The 27,550-nt window shown below is 35.5% G+C and overlaps 1 protein-coding gene across 1 annotated transcript in view; it reads left to right on the top strand.

The window, feature by feature from the left end:
* Window positions 1-464: 464 nt before the first annotated feature.
* Window positions 465-27,550, top strand: part of LOC112906742 (homeobox protein abdominal-A homolog) — a 93,362-nt gene continuing 66,276 nt past the window's right edge. Inside the window, exons 1-2 of the mRNA XM_025981518.1 lie at window positions 465-487; window positions 17,985-18,356. Coding sequence (XP_025837303.1) covers window positions 466-487; window positions 17,985-18,277 — 315 coding nt within the window. The 5' untranslated portion in view covers window position 465 and the 3' untranslated portion in view covers window positions 18,278-18,356. The remainder of the gene's footprint in view (window positions 488-17,984; window positions 18,357-27,550) is intronic.

The raw sequence follows: 27,550 nt of genomic DNA, 5'->3' as shown, positions 1-27,550 counted from the left end.
CGAAGTCTGCCGGATCAGTTAGTAAATAAATAAATGAATCAAACTGTGTTGAATGATCAGGCAGGGTTTGTACGTATATATAATAATGATAATGACTTTTTATTACTGGTTTGGTGATGAAAAATATGGTTAAATGCACATTGGTTATTTTTCGCAGAATTTTGTGTATTTCTATTGGAACAAAAACGCATCTTGCAGAACCCTTGTGATCCTTTTACGAAACACTAGGGTCCCACGGCAAATCATTTGAGAACCGCCGATCTAGATCATATTTCATTCAAAAAAATTGTGATCCTCGTCCCTTTCATAAAGTAACCCTTATCTAAAGATACATATGTACGTAATTTAAAGATAGTGTTATAGTTTAATTTAAAATGGCAATAAATAAATTATTTGATAATTAGTAGTTAAATGTGTTATTATCTAGACCAAGTGGGCTAAACTAGTCTTTATGTTGCAGGCGGCATGTTTTCAGCACGAGCCGAAGGTGAGTCCGAATTCGCGAGCGTAAACGAGTATGTACCAGAAATATGCCGCCTGTCGCATACTTTAATAATTATTTAATCTTGAGATTGTATTTATCTAATTTAACAAGATTGAGAGTCACTATAATCTAAAAATGTCTGCTTTAAACGTTGACTATAATAATAACTTGTCAAATTGTGTGCCTGCTTGGATAATATCTAAATAATAACTACGACAATAATCAATTATTAATGATAATGGTTAGGATAAATCAGAGTGTCAGAAACTAATCTACTTAATTATTTTGAACAACGAATGACTAAAAAAAGCTATTTATAGTAATATCGAATGCAAAATTGAAACAGTGAAACGAAACATTACGTCGAAAGTAAAATGCTCTTTGAGTTAAGCATCTTTGCTAATAGGTCCGTAAAAATAAGATATTGGTTGTGTTTGGACGTCAGTGATGGACTTGAAATCACTGCCGATTTGCCCTAGGACATGATGGCTGTCTTTGTTTATAAGTTTCGACATATCCCTACTCTTTTTATATGATGAAAAAAGTTTAAAAGAATAGTTTTTTTCTATATTTCTTTAATTAAAATGGAAAATATGATAAATAATTTTCTTGCTGAAGGAATAGATGATGCTGCAGTCGTTGAAGAATTTATTGCAAATGTACATTAGGCGTATCTAAGACAAACCATTGATTTCCTTTGTAATTATAAATAATAGACTCCATTGTCGAGCATTTATATTATTTATTTATCACGTTAATTATCACAAAACAAAAAATACCTTAACATCAACAATTACTTTAAAAATAACATTTTTTCAAAATGGTGGTTTCAATAATCCATTGCAATTATCGCAAGAGTTAAGTTTAAAGCGTAGATGTTTGTAGAAATTTTAATTGACTAATTTTATAAACGCTCAGTGGGTGCTACAGTCCTACAGTGTACTGCAGTTATTGATACGAGTGTCAATCATCTGCTTGTTTGATACTATCACTTTTTTGAACAATATAAATTGTTGCTTATTACTATAAATGACCACAGTCAATTAGTCAAGAAATAGTACCTATGTTTTCTTAATGCAAAACAAAAACGGTGTAAATGTTATGTGTACATTAAAAATATACGTTGGAGAGCGATACGAGAACTGAACATAGGGATGAAATTATCAAAGAGCGGAATCATTTTTTAAAAAATACTACGTTATATAGGAGAAAATTGTAAAAAATACCTACAGCTACCTTATCATATGAATAGTAAAATAATATAAGTGCAATAAGTGCAATTTAAAACTTTTAAGCGATGTTACGTTTTATTCAAAAGATTTCGAGTGTTCGAATACTTTAGGGCAGTTTTGAGACAAGTAGGAGATATTTTCAGATCGTCGTTGTTGAAAAAATATATTTCACACGTTTACCAAATTATGTATTATGTCGCTGGTGCCACATAAAACGAGAAAATGCCAACAAATACATGTGTAATTTTTATGAAGAGGTATTAGACAGAATAGGAGAACAATGGACTCTACGGAAGAGTCAATAAGAGGTAGAAATAGGTTAATAGGACACCTTTTCAGGCAAGAAGGGCTAGTCAGAGACATATCAGAGGCAGAAACAGGAGTTAAGAGGAGTAGAGGTAGACCTAGATTAGATTACTGAACGCAAATAGTTAAGGATGTGGGATGTTCTAGTTATAGCGAAATGCGAATATTAACTCAGGTTAGGAAAAAGTGGAGGTGTGTGTCTAACCAATCTTAGGACTAACGACCTTATGATAATGTTTGTTTTACTTTATCTGATACGCTGTATATTGTGTTTCAACTTTTTAAATTATTGTGTAGGCACTCTACCCTCTTTTATGGTCCTCATTAGTTTAAGAACTTCTTAACTCCTAATTCCACTTGTTGGATCATCCCGAAAAACAAAATTTATAAAACTGTAATTCCAGAGTTTTTTAACGACCGCCTTGACAGATTCACATCAGCGCACATACAATATAAAAGCCACCCCACCAGCTTGCTCGAATTAACTTTACGACACCAAAGAGTCATCCCCAAACGACATTTTATTTCGTGGGCGTGGAGATGCGTGAAATGCATCCATATAGCGCTATATACTGAAAATTACTCAATTTACGGCAGCGCAGCGTTGTATTATAATAGAGTTGAGAATTGTCGAATATTTATATGTACGGTATATTAAACCACAATTGATTACAATAAAAACTTTTATATTTGCGAACTTGAACAAGTTCATTTTATATTTCTAAACAATCTAAAGTTTGGTAAAACAATATTGTCAGGTGTAATATTAAAACTTTGCTGAAATTTACGAATTATTTCAGACACGTAACCGTTAGGAATCTTATTTATTATTAATGCATTAATTAAAACAATAATTTCTTTTGAATCTTTAGAACACATTCAAATTATATTTCTAGTAATGATTATCGTAACTAATATTATAAATGCAAATGTGAGTTTGTTTGTTCATTTTTTTGCTACAATTTCACGCGTTACCTACTCAACGGATCATCATGAAACTTTATACACATATTGTGGGAGGTACAGAAAAGGACATAAGGTACCCTTTATTCAGAAAAAAAAATGTTGTTCCCGAGGGATAGAAAAATTAAATTTATATAGTTGTCGATGACCTTTGAAATGTATTTAGTGTCAAGTTTTTTCTGTCTAAAACATAATCTTTGTATGAGAATATGTTACTCTTCACTTTGCAAATTTTTATTAAAAAGTTAGATAGAATGTCCCATTTTCTCAATCTCTAAACATATTTTAATAACAGTACGGTTAATCGAATATTGTGCCTTCTGGTATTTTTTATGGTGTAAATAAAAAAGTAGAAAATATTTTCTACGACTGTTTTCGTATTCGGTGGGGTGGGTGAATGGATAGTATTGGTGTTGGTGGTAATAGTGGTTAAGAAAGAGAACGAAGAAAGAACAGAACACTGGAATTGAATTAAAAAGGAAAGATATCGGGCTGGAACGCGAGAATTTTAATCTCTTGATTAACCACGTTTATCAAAATAAAACGATTACTAGGGACGAACGACATCACGAATTAACTTTATCTACGAATTATACCAAAGATAATTCACTTAGAATAAATTTAAGACGTAAAAGAAACCACTGCCGCTGTATTATACCTAGAGAAGACCTGACGTGAAATTATATTAGATAATTGTAATTTATTATAAAGTGTGTGATAAATGCATACAAAAAACTCCACCACCCGCCTAATTTAATTTCTTAATTAATGACAATGATGTAAGTGCGGAAGATTTTTAATTTGTTTAGATACTAATAATTTGTTTTGAAAAAGTTTAACTCACAATAATAATACGGCATGGATTTTCTTATTCAACTTATTGACTGAAAATTAACACTAATAATATCTTTCTAAAACGAGTGAATAGAAAATTTGTTTTGGTCTAAGAGTTTCATTTAAGTACACTGCTCCTTTTAGAATTATTTCCTTAATCGAAATTTTAAGATACGTTTATAATAATACAAGATAATTAAAATTAGACACATTTAAATGGAAGTGTTATTGATATATTCAAATTAAGACCAAAAATTAGAAGAGGTCGCCGATTTTGGATGTCTCTCTGGGAAGTCAGAATGGAAAATGTGATGATGTGGATTTATGAGCGAATGATAAAAATACTGATGAAAATACCGTGAATAGAAAATATTAGGTTAATTTGAAGAAGAGATCACTATGTAAATCAATAAAGATCAATGATAGGAAGACACCTATTAGTCCTAAGACTGGTTGGACACGCACCTCCACTCTTTCCTATCCTGAGCTAATCTTCGCATTTCCCTAAAACTAGAACCATCCTTAACATCCTTAACTATTTGCGAACAGTAATCTAATGTAGGCCTACTCTACCCCTCTTAACTCCTGTTTCTGCCTCTAATATGTCTCCGACTAGACTTTCATGCCTGAGAAGGTGTCCTACTAACCTATCTCGCCTATTTCTTATTGACTTCCATAGAGTCTTCCGTTCTCCTATTCCTTCCAATACCTCTTCATTTCTAACCTTCTCTATCCACGGTATCCTCATCATTCGCTCACTATCCATGTTTCGCACCCGTACAGCGTTGTGCTCCAAACATACACCTTTAAGAGACAAGGCGCTTTTTAAACTGTCTCTATATCTAGAGATGCAAATATTGGCTCAAAATAAGAAATAGTAGATATCTGTTTATAACTTTTTGATAATAGTATTAGAAACCGAATATTATATTTTTTTATTAGTCTCTATTTGTAGCTTATTAAACGTATTCGATAACATCGATCTAAATGTTTTCAGTAAATCAAGAAAAGGGTTTCAATAAAATCCTTTCGTTACATTTTCGCATAATTGGCTTATGAGTAAGGAAAAACTTGACTATTCGCACACTTTTTCCCTGTTTTAAAAAACAAACTTAAGCTCGTTCCCTGAATAAAAATGGAGTGTTTGTGCGAGTGGCGACGACCTCCGGGCCACATCCGTAAAATTTCGCTTCTAATCAGAAGTTCCGTTTGCCAGATCATTTTTGGAATGGGTCCCAAACGAGGGTTTTCTTTTTAAATTTATTTCTCGCCTTTAATTGCAACCGTGTTTTTCATCCCTTAGTCGCGATCGTCTCCCCAATCCCAATTGCTTTTCCTCGACGTTTGTCTCAAAAGGACAAGAATTTTACATTCAAGAAAATTGTACTGCATGGTATTTAGAATAGATTTAAATTGCTAAAGTATAACGAATAAGTCGGTTGTTCTACTTATCAAAAATTATAAAAATATCTTCAATATTTGTTAGATATTAATGTAAAAGTCGTAATTTGTTTGTTTTTCATGTTACAATCCAATAACATTATTCATTATAATTTTTGTGTACTTGTCCATACTGATGGATTATCAACGCAAAGCCGACACTAATGGGTTTATTTAAATACAGCTTATTTTAATTATGACATAGGGGAGCACTAAGAATGGATTTGCGAATCGAAAAAAATTAACAAAGTAATCAGTAAATATATTGAAATGTTTATATTCAAAAGTAATAAATATTGTCACATACATGTAGGCAGCCCAACATACATAGTGACAAAGAAGACCAGATATAGTTGTTATTAAAAAGGGCAAATTGTCATATAAATTTGGTAATTATGTGGAAGGTGTTTGATTACGTGACAGTATGCTGAAACTATTTAGAACTTAATTTTTGTAAATACCTCAGCTAGGAAATAGTAACAATGGTTGAAATTACACATTTCGGTCTAGCTGTTTAAAATGAACAGCTTTAGTAATTTCCAAAATTTTCACATGTTGAGTTTTTGACCTTACTATTTATGTGTAGAATTTTGAAATTATATTCAATATTACGGCTATTTATTATATAGTGGTTTGAAATAGATACTAATACAGTCGCTTTTTATAGAAATTTAATGTGTTGGTTTTCTTTTCTCAGTCTTACCTCACATTCATCAGAATTGGCCTGCGCTTTTGTTTACAATTATTAGAAAATATTAAGTTAAAAACTCCATGCTTTCAACAATAAGTTATATCGTAGAGTTCTATCGCACTTTATATTTATACATACGTAGATACCTTACAGAAACTGTAGATCTAGTTACAGCTCTTATTCGTTTCTTCTTCAATTTTTTTGATATCGTAACGAAACGATACGTCCAAATTGGATACGACAAAAACGAAGCCGTTTAAGGACAAAAAACGCGACATAGTGTTCGGCATCGCGTCCCTTCCCACCCGTTTTGGGTGAACGCCCTGGCAGCTCCTGATGGAGATTAAACCGACGTTCTTGCCGCATCTTCATCATAAATCAGTCTTTGATAATCTTGTAATGCGAGCGACGCAATTTGTTGTTCGTAGGGGCGCACTATATATCCTGTACGTAGATAATTTTATAATTATGAGTTATACTTGTGGGTTGACATCCCCCTCGCCATTTATATGTATACCAACGCTACCGACGAAAATAATTGGATAAGAGCCATTATCATTACGTGAATCCGTGTAAGGTATTGGTAGGTATCCACTGCGCTGCCTCTTTATTGGCAAATTACCAAGCAATTTCTGTATGTAATTAACCATTGCATTCGATTTATAATTAAAAACCTGTTTCGGCTAACTGTCTTCATTAAATCTTCTTCCGATTGTTCTAATTATGTAGTAATTCTTCTATTTGAACTTATGTATAACAAGACTATGTTTTATATGTGATAATTCAAAAATTGTAATTGTTTTTTTCTCGCAAAAATTTTTCATAAAACTGTAAAAAAACATTGATTGACCTCAAAGTACAGGTCTGACGAAGGAAGCTGGCGAGCGGTCGCGCAGGTACTTGCCCATTTACACATATGACCTATTTGGCTAAGTCACTTGGAACCGATACACAAATAAGCTTTCAGTAGGCGTAAATTATAGTATTAATACAGATGGGACAGTGGCGTACTAGAAAATAATGTAAAAACATGACTTATCAAAAAGAAAAAATTAACCTATTGCATTTGTTTTATAGTTAGTTTTCACTTCATTTACTGTCATCATGGGAATCTCTATCACTGTCACCAACATCAACAATTAGTTCTTCTGTTTGTATGTCTATTACTTGCTCACGGATCCCTATTTTTAAATATTTAATCTTTTAATCCATGCCCCTGCTAGGAATACTGAAGAAAGAGGGCTGCAATAGTTATACATAAAACTGCCTACTTTTGCCACCGGGCATCCACGCCATCTTAAATTTTCCGTCAGCTTCCAGCGTCAGGCCTGTACCTACCTTCATACAAGTAAATCAGGTATAGAACTATCAAGGCAATACCTTTTGTCTGTAGGTTTTTTCGTTGAGATTTCAGTACCTATCTGTAAATCTATTGTGTAATTCTCAAGGTTAAGATCATTGGTTTTGGAGAGTTAATGTGTTACACATATATGTATATATTGCAAGTAGCGATTTTGTTGATTATAAAACGTTTAGCAAGAGTCAACTTGCGCTGTCATAGTATCAAAGACGCCATTACTTTACATTAAGTTATTTAGATAATGCGGTAACTATTTGTCGTTAAAAAAGGATGATCATACCATTTACCTTATAAGGTACGAGGATATTATATTAAATTGCACACATTTAATGCAAATTGCACTTTATACGTATAACCCAACTGAATTATTGTTTTTTTTTTCACTTACCCTATATAGTTCCTTATTATTTTCCGAATCCTTACAGGTCAGACGATCGGTCACTGGGACTATAAAGGGTACTACAAAAAAAGAAAAAGAATAATTAAAAAAATATCGTTAATAGGGTTCTAATATAATATTATCAAGTTTTCGTGAATGTATGATTTAATAATTTAATTACTTCTTTTATTTGAAGAATGTTTGACTTGGATTTAGAAAGTTTCAGTGACTTATAATAAAATATATCATATCCTTGGATCTCTGGATGTGTTGATGCAGTATTTTTTTAATGCATATAACAAGTTGTTTACAATCGTAGTCAATGGACTTAAAATAAAGATTACATTTTAATAATACCACCTGTTTCGCATCTCAAGATGGTTAACTTTGAGCAAGTGAAGACGGGCTAATGCCAAAGAACCTCACTCACATCTTTTGAGATATGATACGGAAACTAGTTTTCTGTTTTTAAATTTAGAGAAATATGATCGGTGATTATTAAAACTTCGCTTTTAATTTAATCTGTTGTGTTTTCTGAAAAGGGGGATATGTCAGTACTGTTAAGAAATCTGCGTCCTATTCCGCACGCATCAAGGATTACTGATTTCTGTATACTTATGTACGTTAGCTTATGCAGTTTCGACTTAGCTAGGCTAGCGTGTAATGCATTAGGTATGACGCCTATTGATAATATTATTATCGGAATAATTCGAAGTGTGTTCTGATTCCACATTTCTTTTATTTCATCAGCCAAAGGAATATATTTTTGAATTTTCTCAATATGTTTTTGTTTAAGATTTTCAGTGTTTGGTGCAGCAACATCTATTTAGTAGGTTGTTTTAGTTTCTTTAATGGTCATTGTGATGTCAGGTCTGTTATGATTAACTGTTTTGTCTGTAATTATGTCTCTACCTCAATAAAGCTTGACTAAGTGGTTTTCTAATACATTTTCAGAAATAAATAAAATAATAAATAAAACGTTTTTAAAAACACTATTCCAGAGTTGCGTATTGTATATCCGTTCCATCATAAATTTGACTATTTATTCAACTCTGCGGGCGATTTTAGGGTAAAGTGTTTCCGTTACCCTTGAAGTGTCCATTTTTTATGTAGGCAGTTAATTAAGGGTTATTGTTAAAAATCCATAACAGCAGCGCCCTTCTGAGAAGCTCCAACTGAGAAACTTTCTCTTTTAGAAACTAGCACCAGCCATCCACAAGAATTATTACCTCTTTTGTTCCCGGAGAGAAAGTCTAAATATGTTCTCGCGTAAAGACTTCTAGTACTACATCAGTTCTTTTGTAAGAAAAAACAGGACCTTTTACAGTCAGGTAGATATATGGCGCGTTTCTAATTCGTTCAAAGGCTAAATATGAGCGAAAGCTAGTGCTATTATACAAAGAGAGGCATTGAACAACAAAAAATTTAAAACTCTAAAAAAGCAATTGAGGTATATTTGTAAAATAACAAATATCTAAGTTTACTGCATAGTTTATTTGAGGATTTATTAATTATAAACATTCATGATACATATTGGTTAATATATATTATATATATACATAAATATAAAAAGTTGAAGTCAGTGGTTTAAGGGTATGCGGTAAGCTTAATCCACTTTTTGAATTCATATGAATATAAATAGGCGATCTATTACTTATATGTTATTATATATTAATATTTTTTATATTTTGAAAATATTTCGCCCGCCTTCCAAACTATTTTTACGGTTTTCGTTTCTTCCTTCTCATGATGTACTAAGTAACATCTGGATATTAACCGGGGTCGACCGATTGAAACAATTTGTTTTAGTCGTTTCTGGTCACTGCACTCGTCATGTCCGCCAAACATTTGACTTTATCGTTCGATTACGTAGCAAGAACATGCGCGTTGTGACCAGTAGAAGAGTCTGTCATGCAGATCTGATGCCTGTCACAGGATAACGTCAATGTAAGTAAAGAGGAAGTGACTACTGACTGCTAGCAGGTACACCTGTTGATAGAAAGACGTTTTAGGTCTCCTAGTAGTGGAAGCGTCCATTTAATTCTTTCATGGTGGAAACTATGTCCAAAATGACTACTCATATTAGACTATCAATAAAATTAATCTGGTGTTTAATATGAAATATTATTCTGAAAATTCGTTTTTGAATTTTTCACCCACTACACGCTACCTCAAATTAATCAGGGAAAAATTGTTGCTGTTGTCACACCTTCGTCGGGATTCGAACCCGGGACCTTTGGCTTTACGCACCAATGTTCTGACCACTAAACTACGAGAGGTGACAACAGCGTGTAGTGGGTAAAAAATTCAAAAACGAATTTTCAGAATAATATTTCATATTAAACCAACTCACTTCGAAAAGATGTCTAAAATTGTATGTATGTTTAATCTGGTGTTTGTTTTAAACAACTTTTGATAATGATTTTAAGTATAGACAGTACAGGCGAATGATGAGCATACGCTGAATAGAAAAGGTTAGAAATAAAAAGGTATTATACAGAATAGGAGAACAGAGGACTCTACGGAAGTCAATAAGAAACAGGCGAGATAGGTTAGAAGGACACCTTCTCAGGCATAAAGGTCTAGTCAGAGGCATATTAGAGGCAGAATCGGAAGTTAGGAGGGGTAGAGGTGGGCCTAGATTTGATTACTGTTCGCAAATAGGTAAGGATATGGGTTGTTCTAATTTTAGGGAAATGTGAAGATTACGTCAGGATAGGAAAGAGTGGAGGTGCGTGTCCAACCAAACTGACGACCTTATGTAAATTATGATGATGTTTCTATATTATTTCTTAGTACTCTACTGTCCTATCTGTATAAATACAACAGTTTACGTCTTTTGAAGACTTATTTGTGTACGGACCAAATAAGCTGTAAATTGGCAAGGACCAGTGCGACCGCTCGCCAGTTTCATTCGTCCAACTTGTATCTTCTTGATGTTATTCTTGATTTTATTAATTTTGGTTGTAAATTATTTATTGGTTCTACTATAAGTACTTGTGTGACGAAACCATTACATCAGATTCCAAAGCCTGTTTTCTCTATTAGAATTGCGAGAATTGGAAACCCTTTACCAATTTATTTACTACTTTTTACAAAGATCATATTTTGGTTTTATATGATTCCATTAACATTTCTGAATTACAACCGTTTTTGACAATACGAATACACAACACTTAATTATGGCCACGAATCTTACAATTAAACAATTCAAAATGACATAATTACCATCAAATAAAATGTTACTTCCCGAATATCTGTCAACTTTTTTTGATATCTACGAGCATCTGTCCCTGATTTTGTATGAACGTGGTCGAGGTAGGTTCTCAAATGCGATCACGTGTCCGCTCTTTTCATCGCAGCTTCGTCTTCATTACCGCTGCACATGTTCTCGTTTTACATATCGCGATGCACGAAGATTAGCAAACGACTTTAAATGCTTTAGCTCATGCTATTAACAAAATATGGTTTCCTCAAGCCGTACACAAACGCAGACGCGTGTGTAATATCTACAGGTATTTATTTATAAAATGCTCTCGTTTTCTCACCCTTCTGTTCACGTCCGGCTGAAGTGAGGAAGACGTAGCAACCACGTTTCGTTAAAGTTATTTATGTAAATAGTTTAAAATGCACTGTTGCCGTAGTTTTTTGTAATAATGTGACCTAAAAAACCCATTTTGAATGTGCAATCAATAAGTACTTATATTCTAATAGAAGTTCTTTATAAATTACCTGGTATTACGAAATTATTTTTATTACACCTTAACTAGTAGGAGGAAAATGAAAACGGTATTGATGAAATAGTTTTGCATGAAAATAAACAAATGTGAAATAAAAATACTGGTATGCAAGGGATGAAAAAGTACGAAAACAGCGAATATAAAAATAGCAGACGAAAAATTAAAAGTGCCAGATAACTCAGGATGGAAGGAGCAGTGAGATATAAAACAGAGGATAGCGTAGGATCAACTCAACAAAAATAGGTCACTTCTGTGCTCGCGATAGTTAATTTACAAATTCGAAAAAGTTTTAAAGGTTTATGTCTGGAGCTCGGCATTGTATAGCTACGAAACATGACGGTGAGAACGGCGAAAAAGAAAAGGTTAGAAGCTTTAGAAATACAGTTACAAGCTAATGATGAGGTTACTGTGGATAGAGAAGGTATAAAATGAAGAAGTATTAGAAAGAATAGGAGAACTAAGGACTCTATTTTAGTAGTCAATAAGAAGTAGGCGGCGAAATAGGTTGGTAGCACAGCCTCTCAGGCATGAAGGACTAGTCAGAGACATATTAGAAGCGGAAACAGGATTTTAGAGGAATAGAGGTAGACCTATATTAGATTACTGTTCACAAATAGTTGAGGATGTGGGATGTTCTAGTTTTAGGGAAATGCGAAGATTAGCTCAGGATAGGAAAGAGTGAGTGGAGGTGCGTCTCCAACCAGTGTTAGAACTGACGACCTTATGATGATGACAACCTTCCCTTCATGTCTGTAAACTCGAAACGATACGACGAAATTACCTTATAGGGGTTCCGTCTTTATTATACTTGCTTTCAGAGTCCCAAATAGGGGGTTGTTTGATGTATATCGAAAAATTGTTTGCTTGTTTTTCTCATGTATTAAAAATTCTGAAGGAATTACTTAATTCGACGATTAATGGCTGAGAAAGACTGACGAACTTATGATGATGATGATGAAGTAAACCGCAATGAAAAATGTTGGAGAAACACTGTTGTAGAGTGTCAGAAGATAATTCTTTTGTAGGAAGGGTTTCCTTGAATTGTTACGAATTTAACGCAAACCTTCACTAACGTTTGAAGTATTAGAAAAAATAGGAGAACAGAGGTTATTACGGAAGGTAATAATAGTCGGCATAGGTTAGTAGGACACTTCTCAGGCATGAAGAGCTCGTTAGAGACATATTAGAAGAAGAAACAGGAGTTAAGAGTAGATGTAGACCTAGATTAGATTACTGTTCTAAATAATTAAGGTTGTGGGATATTCTGTTGAATAAACTAACCTAAATCCTTTCTTTTTCCTTTTATCTATTTTAATGTCTGTTGTGTTCAAATTGTAGTTAATCATTATTATAAGGAATTTATTTTACGAAGAAATGTTCTTTAGATGTTAGTACTACTCAGACAAAAGATCATTAATTAGTCTATTAATCACACAACGGTGGATTGATATTTTGTGTTGAACAGAATGAGTTTGACTTAATTATGTTGTGTGTGAGTCTATAGAGAACATTATAATCATGCTTTTCTACATGAAATCGGTACAGACACTGTTTAAAACAAACGAAAATCGAGTGAGTACCTATAGGTAGTCAAATTCAATTACCTAGATTCAGAATCTCTTAACTTTGGTTTGAACAAAGATTAATTCAACCTTTTGAACCTTGTTGTAGTAGGTCAGCTGGAATTCATTGAGTGTTTAAGATTCCAAATCACTAGGACTTACATATAGTCGCAAACCCCAAATTTAAACAATACTGTAGTGTAGAAATGGGTATGCAGGTACCACGTAAACGTGGCAACGTTGTTTCGATCAAGTCGTCCGTGGTCGTCGTCATTCTTTCTTCGTGGTTCGTGCGTTTCGCGAATATCTCAATCGACTCCCATGCACGCAATTATCGATTGCCTCGTAAACATCATCGCGAATTCTATCGAACGAACGTGGCAACTGCGGCACAGCGCCAGCACCGCGAACATCATAAATAGTACTTACTCATTATTCGTCTTCATCCTCGTCTCTCTCTCTTTTCTTCTCCTCGTTATTATTCACGGTCTTCATTTTTGCATGTTATTTTTGTTTTTTTTTATTAATTGTTTTTTTCTTTCGCGTCTTTTATATTACCCGCCACGACTACGATGATTTAGTAAGGGTCGTAGCTCGGAGCCTTCAGGGGCGTCCCCCGGAAATTCAGCGGTGGAAGGAGAAAGTGCACGCTATGTGCCAAATCGGGAGAAAATTTACATACACATATTTATTTTTCTACTTATTACGTACCTGTACCAAATAGGTACATTTTATATAAAATGGATTAGGAATTAATGAACGACCGAATGTAAAGTAATTAATTTGCGAATAAAATTTAATTTGATTTGGATGATCGCTATCGTCTTAAAGACACGCATAGTTTTAAAGAGTCTAAAGTTCCTTCTTTATGAAATCAATTTAAATTTGGTCTTTTACTTTTGCCAAGATTAGGTATGTACTCATTTCGAATACAATCCAAATCAACATTTCTTTCCACTGTTTACAACTATACTGACCATAGGTGAGCAGTTGTCACTCTGCCCACAGACCGAAAGTCTCCGCCCCGATGGCTTTTTACTCTCTGTACATTCCGTTTACTGTGACAAAATATAAAGTGTGCCTCGTTTGAAAGGTACCATAAGGTTGTAGTTGCAGTTGGGCATGAGCGCCGCTCATTGAGCCGCATGACCTAGAGGTTTAGTCCATTTCTTAGCTTTCGAGAAGACGCCGGTTCGATTCCGGGTCCGTCTGCCTTGAACCAAGTTTTTCTGTGGATCACATAGGTAAATGCTGAGGCAGTAATACTCCACAGATAATCTTTTATTCCCTTCTGTCTTCATTTCGTCGGTCTTGTCTTTCTCATCCAAACGATCTCCCGCCTATTCTCACGATTCCTGAAAAGCCTTCCGCCCTACCTTCCGGTGTAGTCCAGAGAATCTGCCCGCTAACCAGCATTAGTGGCTGGTGGGAATGAAACACCCAAAAGTTTTTTTCTTAGGCATGAGAAAAGGCGATCTACTGTTGGCAGTTTTCTTGCATGAGCCGCCACTTTAGATGGCTCAGAATTTACTTGCAGCGCTTGAAATTTAATAGATTTTATCTATAAAAGTAATACATCGACAGTTATTTTTGTATCTTCTCAATCCGAGGGTCTGTAGTAGAAAAAATAGATATTCTTTTTCAGTTACCTACTCTTAATGAAAAAATCAAGATATCTATTACCTAACTATTCCAATTTTTTTGTTTTTCAGTCTCTACATTTAAAAGCAGTGAGGCGGCTATACATACATTTTTCTTCTGATTGTGGACAACGATCTTCACATTCGTTTTGAAAAACACCCCCTTTTGAATCAGATTACCGCATTCATTCGAAAAATAACAGGTATGGGCACCCTATCAGTGCAGACACAATCCGCCCATACGGGATTTTTATTTCGACCCAGTCCCTCGCACCACCGAATCAACTCGCAACATTATCTCCTTCGTTTGTTCTTTGGCGTTGTTATCGTGTGGCCGTCGTTATTTATTTTTTTGTCGTTGTCTTCCGAGATTTATTTATTATTTCGATAAACAGCGCCATTTATAACTCGAACAAGGTACGTTGTTGGTCCAAAAAGAGGTGATTAATAGCCTAGCACGTTGCGACGCATTCGGTACCAGCTACACCTCGCCTGTAAGGCTATAGTTTGCCTGCTGTCTTTCCTTTGAATTATTTCGTCGGGATGAGTTATCCTTCGAATGGCCTTGGGCACGGCCATTATCGTCATCTATCGTAACATTCGTGTGTAGCATCTACCATCGTATTACAACAGTTTTTTCTTCGTCCAGCCGTCGAGATTCTCATTCCGATCTATTGCATGTACATTTAGTTCTAAGAAACGGTTGACTACTATTACTGACGCCTAGAAACTAGACGGTAACGTTAACGGGCCACTGGAAAAGTGATTTAAATTTAGGGTTATCATCCGTCCAGATTTCGGCGGATTTTTCCTAGTCCAAGAAACTTTTGTCTGCATTTCTGAGATTAAAAATTTTCAGGATCAATGTCTGAATTTTTATCTCAAAAATCTGGTGTTTTTTTAGCTATTTGTCCCAGTTTGTTGATTTTACTGATGGGAACCCGACATAAATTCGAAGTCAATTCGTTAAGATTTCATGTCAATTTCATCCCAGGATGTTATCCCATTCGCGCCATACATCGGCAATAATTTCTTTTTGATACAGGTAGATGCAAGATGTTATTGTTCGTATAATATGAGAATATTTATTGGTCGAAGTAGACATTGAGACACTGAAGACTGGTCATTTCGATGAAACAATTGTGGTCTTCTTACAGTAGACAAGCATATGTGAGCATTACGCGTAACATTATTAAGATACGCTTGATAATCTATTGAATCAATTAAAAAAACCGACCAACAATCGCTGTTTTTATAGGTTGCCATTATTTCCCATGGCGTTATCTTCACTGGTTTGGAATGCTTTATTAACAAAGATAATAACGCGATTTAAAAAACAAAATGTTCCGAAAAGATGGGGTTAAATTCCGATGTCGATAAAGACATCTCGGCTGATTGAACAATAGCATCTCATACCCACAGGGTGTCGTAAATTTCAAGTAAAAATCATCATTCGTAAAACATTCAACACCGAATTCAAAAAGTATTTCGAGCACACCTTCTTTTGGAGCTGTGGAAGTCAATAATAAATAAGCGGGATAATTTCTCAAGCATGAAGGGCTACTTAGAGACATATTGGAAGTTGAAAAGTTAACAGGGGTAATGGTAGATTTAGATTAAATTGTTGTTCACAAATAGTTAAGTATGTGGGACGTTACTTTTTAGGGAAATATAAAGACTACGTCAGGAGGTGCGTGTCCAATCAGTCTTATGTTGATGATGATGATTCATTACTAAATAAGTACGCTATATTAAAAAAAAAATCATAAGAATCGGTTTAGTGGTTTGCGAGAAAATTATCATTCATTTTTCACTTTTCTAGTTGCTGGGGTAAATTTTGATCTTACTATATTTGCATTTTTAGTATGTGTTACTGTAAAACCCCCCAAAAGCCGAAGATTTGTGAATGGTGGTGAAAGCCCAAAAAGTTTTATGTATGAAATTGAACATTATACAAGCCTCTCATCCTCTCTTGGTAAATATTGTTAAATGTGATTCATTGTTTGTTTGCATAATGCATGAATTATTATATAATCATCAGATATCCGGTAAAAATGTAATTTACGAGATTGGAAGTCACCTTTATGAAAACGTAAGTGCAAGTAGAAGATAATGCAAAAATCGGTAATAAACTAAGAAAATAAATTGTGTGGAGTTCGCATGTCTCCAAATCTTCACAATTTTACCAAATTCTTACTTATCTCGACATTAGGGAATCAGGGGAGAAAGTAAATAGTCCCTGTAATCTCCTTAAATATTCATCTCTCAATCCTTCCGTTGTCTAAAGGTACTGCAATATAATAAATAAGCATGCTAATGTGTTAATCAAAGAATAATAAAAGAAGAAATCAAGATATTTTTTGGTGCGTTTTCGTTTGAGAAAATCCACGTGTTCCATCTTACTTTCTTTGATCATTGGCATATTACGAAAAGAAGTTATGCTCTTTCGTTGGTCGTCCTTGGGTGCGGTCATCTTGGGTGCCGTTGGCGTGTGACGACATCATGGTTCCTACGCTTCTTCGTTCGTTCTTCTCTTCCATTTCTGAGAGCCAGTTGTACTTCTTTTACGTTGACACCGGCATTGGGAACGGCGATCTTCCTCGTCGTTTAGTGCGATGCCCCCCTTCTTCCTTGGGTCGTAAATCACCGTCAGCCAACACGTCGACTGAGATTACGGGGCAACAACTACCTGCACCAATCAGAGGTCGTAAGCCTACGACAACGAACTACCTGGAGACCACGAAGACTTGCTCTTGGACCCCATTACAGTCCCTGGCCGCGTACAGTGCGTTCTTTAGATTTCATTTTCTCGTGAAAGGATTTTGTGATTCGGCTTGAAACTCGTGTGCGGTTTTGTTTCTTTCTTTTTCCGATAGTACCCTAAGAGAAACTATGATCTTTCAAGGAAACGGTAAGGACTCTCTTGCGATCCTTTCTTTCCTGATGCAGAAACTTGTTGATTACTATGATTATCCTAAAATCTCCATTAGGTAGTGGGATGTAGGACATCAAAATATCTTCAACATTTAATCAAAATTGGCGCTATTCCTGAATATTTAAACATCATCTCTCTTAAATAACTGATGTGCATTAGTTCCCTAAATCCCCCGGAAGTACCAGAAATCGTTTGCAAACCTTCCTCCTTTCACCTACATCATGTTTAAAAACTGCCTTATCATCCTTATAACTCCCATTTTTCTATGTCTATTCCACTTCTGTCATCATAGGTCACTTTTGTCTCACTCTGTATACGTCAATGTCTATTCTAACGAGGGAAATTTAGCGATTACCTTTCTTTTATTTTACTTTGAACTCTGTTCACAATTGACTAATTTTTTTCTTCTTTCTTCCAGGAGCGAATGGTTTGAGGAGGCGAGGTCGTCAAACGTACACCAGGTATCAAACGCTAGAACTGGAAAAGGAATTCCACACGAATCATTACTTGACAAGGCGGCGACGTATAGAAATGGCGCACGCACTTTGTCTAACGGAACGACAGATCAAAATCTGGTTTCAAAATCGACGGATGAAACTAAAAAAAGAAATCCAGGCGATCAAGGAACTCAACGAGCAGGAAAAGCAGGCACAGGCGCAAAAAGCAGCAGCGGCGGCTGCCGCGGCCGCCGGTCAAGTTGATCCGAACTGAACCAGCATCAACTCCTCTTCTTCGTCTTACTGCTAAGGGAAGATGAGGAAGTGCAGCTGCGACTATGCTTCAATAACAGGTAGGATTTCAAGTCAATTACTATGGTCTTGTTTAATATAGGGTACCACGATAAAACAAAAAACTACTCTGAATTAATTTACTTATCGTTTCATCTTTTATCACTAAGGGGTCAGTGATATTGCGCAAAGTAAATACGTTGAAACCTTGCAGAGCCAATCGTCTCATCAGGGTCGTGTTAGTTTTATCTCTGCACTTATGGTAGCTTTCACTTTTTTCCAATTATTGCCTTGTGGCGATTGCATAAATTACGACTTCGCCACAAACCGCCACTCAATAGGCGTAAAATTAAGTTGTCTGCGGATACAACGTACTTAGAGCAAATCTGATGCCATTTCTCATTTCGTATCTATCTTTCTGTGGTTCACTCCTACGGGAAATAATCGTTATTCCCATCGTAAAACAAACCATGTCGACCAGACAGACAAACAAACTGCAGGCAAACTTTTCCGTAACAAAAAAAAAGAAGACGAAATTATCGCAACCGCGCCGTCTCAGTTGACTTGGCGTAGCTTGCGGTTCTCGAACTTCTTGCGCCGTCTTTCTCTCTTTTCGCGGAGAGAAAATAAGCGAAGGGATCGCGATGGCTTCATATTAATTTAAGATATCATAATAAAGCCATAAAGTTGGCGTAACAAAGCGACCTCGGGATTGGTTTACGGCTGTAATTAAATGTCCAACGTTTATTTTATGACTCCTTTGCTGTACGAGATCAAGTTGTTGGAGGAGTGTTACAGCCACGCCAACGATGCCTTCACTTGCGCCAGTGGCGCCGAACGAAGAATAATTCGCATAATAGAACGGTGATAATTAAAATAATGCTTATTTGCAACTTTTATTCCAATTAGTCATGTATTTTAAAAAAGAAAATATCATGAAGTCGATCGATCGAAGGAGTTATTCACCTATTGGATAACATAAGCATCGTTTCTTGTTGGTGTTGTAGGAACAAGTGGATTAGAAGGACTTGCGAGTTTGAAAATATTATTTATATTATTTAAATTGTATTTTCTGAACGGCTGGTGTGCAATTTTTCGAGAGATAAGGAAGATTAAAAAAGAAAGAAATATGCTAACGGAATTAATTGACAACTTGTAGTATGTGAAACATCTCTTTCAAAGCACTGCTTTTAAGGAGTGAAATGGGTTTATGGAAAACGGTTCCATTATATTTAATTTCTCTTAAAAAAAAGCAAATGCATTACAGGTCTTGTTTGTTGATAAATACCATCCATGTGTTTAAAAAAATTAATTTTTTGTTTCGTTGTTTTAAATCTGTAGTTGATATATGTATGTGTTACTGTTCAGGCATGTTTTATAGCTACGACTTTGGTATTTCAAATTAAATCCGCATTTTTTATCATTGGCATATCTACCTATGCAATACGAGGGTGGATTGATAAGTTTCCGGCCTAACCAAGAGATGACGCCACTAGGCCTACCTTGAGGTGACATTCTATAGTACCATCCTTGGATAGCTTGTAGCTATAGTTTCAGCCCGATCTCCTTGCTAGTGTAGGTTTGACAGCACGCTGAACAAGACGCCTCTGTGGTTTTCGTAAAAATGGAAAAGCAGGAAAATCGTGCTGTCATCAAATACTTTTATTTGAAGGGGTTAACGCCGAAGGAAATTAAAAAAGAGATGGACTCAACACTGGGGACATCCTCCCCGTCATATTCAACCGTTAAGCAGTGGGTTTCCGAGTTTAAAAAGGGTCGTGTGAGCACCTCTGATGGGCCTCGCTCAGGACGCCCCGTTGAGGTCACAACTCCAGATATGATCGAAAAAATTCATCAAATAGTGCTGGGAGACCGCAGATTGAAAGTGCGTGAGATAGCTGAGACCTGTAAGATGTCATATGAACGTGTGCAACATATTTTGCACCAACATTTGCATATGGAAAAGCTCTGTGCAAGATGGGTGCCGCGTTTGCTAACAGTCGACCAAAAATTGATTCGAAAAAACATTTCTACCGCAAATTTGTCATTGTATAAGCGTAATCCAAGCGAATTTTTGCGTCGATTCGTAACCGTTGACGAAACGTGGGTCCACCACTACACTCCTGAAACCAAAGAACAGTCTAAACAGTGGATTGGACCAGGGGAACCAACTCCAAAGAAGGCAAAAACAATTTTTTCGGCGAACAAGGTTATGGCTACTGTTTTTTGGGATGCAAGAGGTATTATATACATTGATTACCTTGCAAAGGGTAATACTATCACTGGTCAATACTACGCAGACTTATTGCAACGTTTGAGCCACGAGGTGAAAATTAAACGACCTCATCTGGCGAAGAAAAAAATCTTGTTTCATCACGATAACGCACCAGCGCACACGTCAATCGTTGCGACGGCTAAAATCAACGATCTAAAGTTTGAATTGATGCCGCACCCTCCTTACTCTCCAGACCTAGCCCCGAGTGACTATTTTCTGTTCCCTAATCTCAAAAAATGGCTTGGCGGTAAGAGATTTGCGGACAATGAAGAAGTAATCGAAGCTGTAAATGGTTATTTTGAGGAGCTTGACGAATCAGTCTATAGAGATGGCATTAATAGACTGGAACACCGCTATGAGAAATGTATCAGCCTTGGAGGAGATTATGTTGAGAAACTTATCAATCCACCCTCGTATGTACCTAAAGCGTTCACTCCAATTTAATGACAAAATTTTTTTTGATTTTGATAGAAAGGTGTAACAATTGTTACATTTATGGTATTTACTGCAAGATAGCTCATGATTCCCATTTTTTTAAGAGATTACGATATATGGTGGAGGTGCTAGGTAGCATAATAACAATAGGTACCTACTACATAATATTACAATAAAATAAGCTGTACTCTGGGGTACCATTCCATGCAGTTTGGATTTATAATTCGTTTACCGTAATAGTAATTTTCAATGAGAAATGAAGAATGAGAATTAGAATGAATGTGAAGGTCGTTTTTCATTTGAAAAAAGAAATTGTCTACCTAAACCCCTTGAGCCCCACCTTTGCATCTTCCCATTCGTAGCATTTTCGAGAGGATCATTACCTACTTGTTTCGAAAATTCAAAATTGTTTAGTTCTATGACCAAAACCTGTCTGTAACTAAAGTAAAAGAAAAACAATTCATGTAAATGAAAAAGTTACATTAATAGATACATGTGATATATAAAAAAGGAGAAAAAAAGAGATGTTGGGATACCTTTTGGACACACGTGTGATAATAATAATATATATTAATAGAGATAACTGCTGTTTTCTTGGATAACGTTTTGTGTTAATATTCCTTTTATTTCAATAACTAAGAAATAAAGGAATAGATAGAAGACAAATGTTGCCTGCTATATGCAGATAATCCTGCTACACTGTAGATAGTTAACATACTCAATTATAGGCAGATTTGTATGGAGCGATCGAACTTACATTTTGGTTTAATGACTTTTTCTACTGATAATTAGATGGTAGATTTAGGCTTATTGCAACGTCAAAAGCATGAGCAATTGCTTGGTTTTCTTCTGTTTAGTTGCTGTTTCCGCTTACGCCTCAAAAGAAACTGGGAAGTTTCCCAGGAGGAGAGTCTCCCCTGAGCGTCACGGGCGGTAAAGCCCTCCACTTGTAAAAGTGACTGCCAAAAATTTAAATTTACCGATACCGCCTTTAACAGTTTCACACACTTAAGCTAAAAACTGGGCAAATCCAAATAGAAGATGTTGCCTGTACAATGAGATGCAAGAAGATTGCGTAATCTCTTCAGGTAGCTTTTTATCGTCCCCAAATTTTTCATTGTTTTGAAATTTAAACCGAACCATCCTTGAGATGATATAGCCCATCCAATAAAAATAAAATAATCAATAAAATCGGTTCACAATAAGCGTAGAAATCGCGTAACATAGGAATTCACAAAATAAATACTGTCGAATTGAGATTTTTGAAGTTAGCGCAGGACAGTCACAAAAGATGTGGCTCATTCCACCTTCTCTTCACAAGGAAGAGTTGGTGGTTATTTTTAGTTTCATTCTATGGTAACGCGATTCTCTGAGGTCACTGAAGATTTATCTAAGAATGTGGGTCTCTTTCCGAAAAGGATGAGAAGAAATTTTGTTCAGTTCAGTTCAGAATTAGACTCTGCAGTTTGTAGGGAAGATGAAGGCCTTTGCTTGCTTAACTCCTGGTTGTGTTTTCCAGTCCCTGTGGTATTCTGAAGCAGCTCGCTCTTCCATCAATTTCCTGCTTGGTGAGGTTACTGTCAGTGCTAGCAGCTGATTCTGGGCCAGTGGATGTTGTTGGGCACTCGCTTTCGCAAGGTCGTCTACGAACTCGTTTACCTTTAATTCGGGTCGATAGTCTGTTGAGGGCTCGACAGCAGTCCTCTTACAGCTTCGACTTTTTTAAATATCCTCTAATAAGGGCATGTAAAACACTTATGCAGTGAGTCTGTTTGTTGATACCTTCCAGGTTCATGGAGTTTCTTACTGTAAGTTGTTGCAAACTCCAATTTACATAATCACTCATACTATCTTTTCACTGTGTGTTCAATAAATATGGATTCGTTTTAAATCCAGCTTTGCGACTGACCTCCTTGCTTACTATGTTTCTTTTTAATTTAAAAAATAACCTTAAAATTACAATTGCGCTCGTATCTTCACATACTTCTATTACAAATGTCAGATACGAGAGAGACTAAAAGAAGCCTTTTCGAAATGCGTGCCACAGCACATTTCAGATTTCCTCCCTTTACCATCACCATCCTTTGGAGTACGTATAATTACTTTGGGGATTTTCTCCGCGGCAAGATTAACCACTGAAATTTCGAACATAAATTTGATGGCTTTACAAATAGTCAACCAAACACAATTATCTTAATTTCTCTACTTCCACTTCCGTTCTTCCAGATCTGCTGTCTTTTTAAACCAAACGAATCACCTTAAATTCTCCCTTCTTCCTTCAAACATTGTTCAAGAAACAGAAACCAGAATATGGAAATAAGCAGGAAACTCATTAAAAGAGTAGCTAGAAGTTGTATTGTATTTTTGGCCCACAGCACAATTTAACAAACGGAAATTGTAATTGGCTTTATGTTATTGTATCAGGGATTTTTAGGAACTTCAATTACTATTCTTCTAATGATAATACTTATTATTTAATTTTAGAGAATTTTAAACAATCTCTTTATGGAAAACGCATTATTTCCTAATTTCTTTCCTATCTTTTTCAGTTGTACTTTTTACCCCCCCACCCCTTATTAAAGGCATTTAAAAAAAATCAGTAGAATTTTTAAATCATTCCTTATTTGATCAAGGAACTAAAAAAGTCGGAGCTTTTCATTTTCATGAATTTTATAATCCATTAATTATTGGAAAATTGACTACTCTGCGCCACCTATTACTAAAAGTATAATAAAATGAGCTTCTATGGAAATATGTTTCAAATTATTTACCATTTATAACGAATTCTATTTTTCATACCTTGCTATGGTTTCCTATTTACTTTTAATGGCAATGGAGAAACCGAGAAAGCTTTCTTTGTATTGCCGACCGTAAAGAAACCTGTTAATGGTTCGTTTACGAGCTAAACAGGCAATAAGTTAGGAGACTGCGAGTAGTCGGCATCCATAACAGTTTAGCTACTTGCAGGTAGGTGGCACTTGTGAACTTTTATGACCGTCGATTTTGCTGAAGTTTATTTCTCCCCATTGTCCTCCACTACTTTCCCTCTTGTATTATTCCGCCCCTTATAACCTACTTATTGCAGACTTCAGAAATTTGAGTTCTAAACTTTATTAGAACTATCGCGAAATTTGAAACGAAATTCATTTTAGAAATACGAAAGTTTTATTGCTGTGTATGACCAATTTCAGATGCTGTCAAAAATCTGTGCTTTTAGATTAATACTCCTTGAGGCATGTAGGGGTATGATAAAAAAATTACATTTTTCTTTTGGTGCGCACACTATTCAGCACTCGATTTACATTAGAGGCACTAGCGGCTAGTAGCCGGGGAGGCAAAATTCGAGGCGAGAGACAAAATACCCTTCAACGAACAACGCAGTTAATGGAACTACACAGTTTCTAGTAACGACACAGTCATTGATGATAAGGGCATTTTTTAACAAACACTGTTCTTTAAAGCAATTTTGATAACTGTCGGTTCTCATTGAAAACAACAGTTCTGAAACTATACCGCCGTGGTTGTTAGTGTTGTTTGGTTTTTATGCATTTTGTGATGTGATGACGACTAACTCAAATTCGAAAAAAGTTAAGTTTAAGTGAAATACCTACTGATATAGATCATCATCATAAGGTCGTCAGTCCTAAGACTGGTTGGACGCACACTTCCACTCTTTCCTCCTATCCTGAGCTAATCTTCGCATTTCCCCAAAACTAGAACAACCCACGTACTTAGCTATTTGCGAACAGTAATCTAATAGAGGTCTACCTCTTCTCCTCTTAACTCCTGTTTCTGCCTCTAATATGTCTCTGACTAGACCTTCTTCATTCCTAAGGTGTCCTACCAACCTATCTCATATTGACTTCCATAGAGTCCTCTGTTCTCCTATTCTTTCTAATATCTCTTTATTTCTAACTTTCTCTATCCACGGTATGCTCAACATTCGCCTGTAACACCACATTTCGAACCCTTCTAACCTTTTCTTTTCCGCCGCTCCCACTGTCTATGTTTCGCACCCTTATAGCGCGGCGCTCCAAACAAAAGTTAGATGGTAACTATATGCGCAAATTGTATCTATAATATGTTGCAGAAAAAATTAAGTAGTTAATGGCCTATTTGACGATAACAGTAAAGAAGTTTTACTATTTTTTTAAGTATCCTTATTGGTAAAAAAGGTACAGTTTTTTAGATTTCAAATTGATGGATCCCAGAAAATGTGAATTATTTTTCAATAACAGCTTGGGAACCTTTTGAAAAGAATATTCTTAAGTTTTATCAAAAATAAGATAGCGAAAAATCCAGTTTGTAAGTATAAAACTCATATAGAATTCTTAACAACTGAAATCTCACACGGGTAACACTAGGATAAGAAACCTACGTTTTAGACTTCACGTTATAAAAAAATTACAAAGTGGTTACTCTAAATATACGGTTCAAGACTGTAATGTTACTGTCTAATATTACAACAGTTTTATTGGAATATTCAGAATTGCAGCAGATGGAGTTAAATAGATTTGCATAAAATCATTTTCTTTTAGTAAGAGATTTATTGACTAATTTTAATGACATTTATATCGATCTTGACGACATTAAAGTATTTAGTTTTTTGAGCTTTAGTTTCCTATGGTCTCAAAACATCGAGATCCGATGAATACTTGATTTTCGAAAATGGGTCTGTAATCAGTAAGTTCCCACAACTTTGAAAAATTAGCGGTTTTTACAGCGGAATGTCAAAAAGTATTCTGAACCCTCATACATTTTAAGTATGTAAAGTATTGGTAATGGGGCGGCATATTTTACAGTGCCCAGGATGATATTAATCCGGCCCAGATAATATCTATCGAATATGCTATTTATGTATAGTTGGGACCATCGTGACTGATAAGAAAAAAAAGAGATGCCCGGTAACAATTGCAGCGGACACTAATAAAGAAAAAGAAATACTACTACACCGATTAAAGTGTAAGAGAAAGAGATACAGACAAGCGTAATCAGGTCAACATTCTCAGGAATTTAGAAAAACAAAATTGCTTACTTAAAGATATAATTTGAACCAGCCAGTTATAAAGCCGACCCTGATTTTTTGCGTACCTCTAACCCCTGCACCGCTTACTAGTATTCGGTTATCTCTTTTCACTTTATCGGTACCACTCATGAAGCATTTCCTAACACTTAACTAGGATGTGTTCAAAACACAGCAAAAGACTATAGTCCCAAGTGAAAATAAGAAAGAAGACAGTTCCATTCTCACAGATAATTTTTTGCGGATTTTTTGCCGATTTTGATCCCAACTATACCTTTTATTCATATTTTTTGTAAACAATCATTAAAATGTCACACTTACTAGCAGAGAGAGTGAAAGAGGGATGTCTATGATGGCAGTAAAACGAACATTTATTGATTTGAACGCGCTTGTTCGGACACGGATTCCGATCGTTAAAATGTCGTAAAAGCCCACGGTATCCCCATTTACGTTGACGTTTATTAATCTGTTAAACGGCAGTAAAAAGTAAAAACAAACACATCACGGTGGTCGGGTGACGACGGGCATGTACGTATACATCTATACACGCAGATACATAAATATCAACTTTAATAATACACATTCTCTCCCAATAACGACGTATAGCAATCGCAGCGTTCGTGAAGATGTTCATTTTTTTTTATCGCCGTCATTACAAGCAAACATAAACAATGAACAGTCAGTGGTAGTAGCTAAGTAGTAATCGTAGGTAGGTCTAAAGAAGAAGAGAGACAGTAGGTAGTAGTAGTAGCAGCGTAATAGGTATCAAAGACGGCCTCGTAAAGCCCGAGCGTTATTGGGGTATTAACGGGACGATAAAGTGATTTTACGACCTGTAAATGCCGTCGTAAAAGGCGGCAGCGGAACGGCTGCGGCACCCGGTTCGAGTGCATGTTTACAGAATTCGCCACATCAAGCGACCGAATTAACGAGATCGTTATATTTGTTGACCGCCATTCAACAAAAACACTTAAACGCAAATACAAAACACTCTCGAATGAACTTCATGTCGGGTGTAATTAACATCTGCAATATGTTTTCTTTACCGAACAATTACCACAGCCAACATATTTCCATGTGTCAACAACTACAATCATAAAAGGAAACGTGAAGATCATGAAGATTCACATTACCGGTACCTACTTTAGAATAGATATGTTAACGGAAATGTGTGTAATCCGTCACTGTATACAATTTCTAAGATATGTATACAATTCCTAAAATCGTCTGCAAATGTGTGAAATAAATTATATTAGACATATTTCCTAGGAATTCTATACATTTCCTAGGAAATCTATACATTTCCTAAAAATCAATCAGAAATTCAATTCATTCAAGATGTCAATGGGTACGTGGGGATGGCGGAGCGAGGGGAAGGTATTGCGTCATCCTATTAGGCGATTTATTGTATTCACAGATAACTCTAATTCTCAGTTTATTAAAGTGTTAGAGTATTTTATTCACAGAAAGCATTAGTTTTACACATTTCCTAGTACAATATCGGAATTTCATATACAATTCTT

The sequence above is a fragment of the Agrilus planipennis genome, unplaced genomic scaffold (assembly GCF_000699045.2).
Source record: "Agrilus planipennis isolate EAB-ADULT unplaced genomic scaffold, Apla_2.0 scaffold50, whole genome shotgun sequence".
NCBI classification, from domain to species: Eukaryota; Metazoa; Arthropoda; class Insecta; order Coleoptera; family Buprestidae; genus Agrilus; species Agrilus planipennis.
The sequence above is the reverse complement of the archived record's forward strand: the minus strand, read 5'-3'. Positions and strand labels throughout refer to the sequence as shown.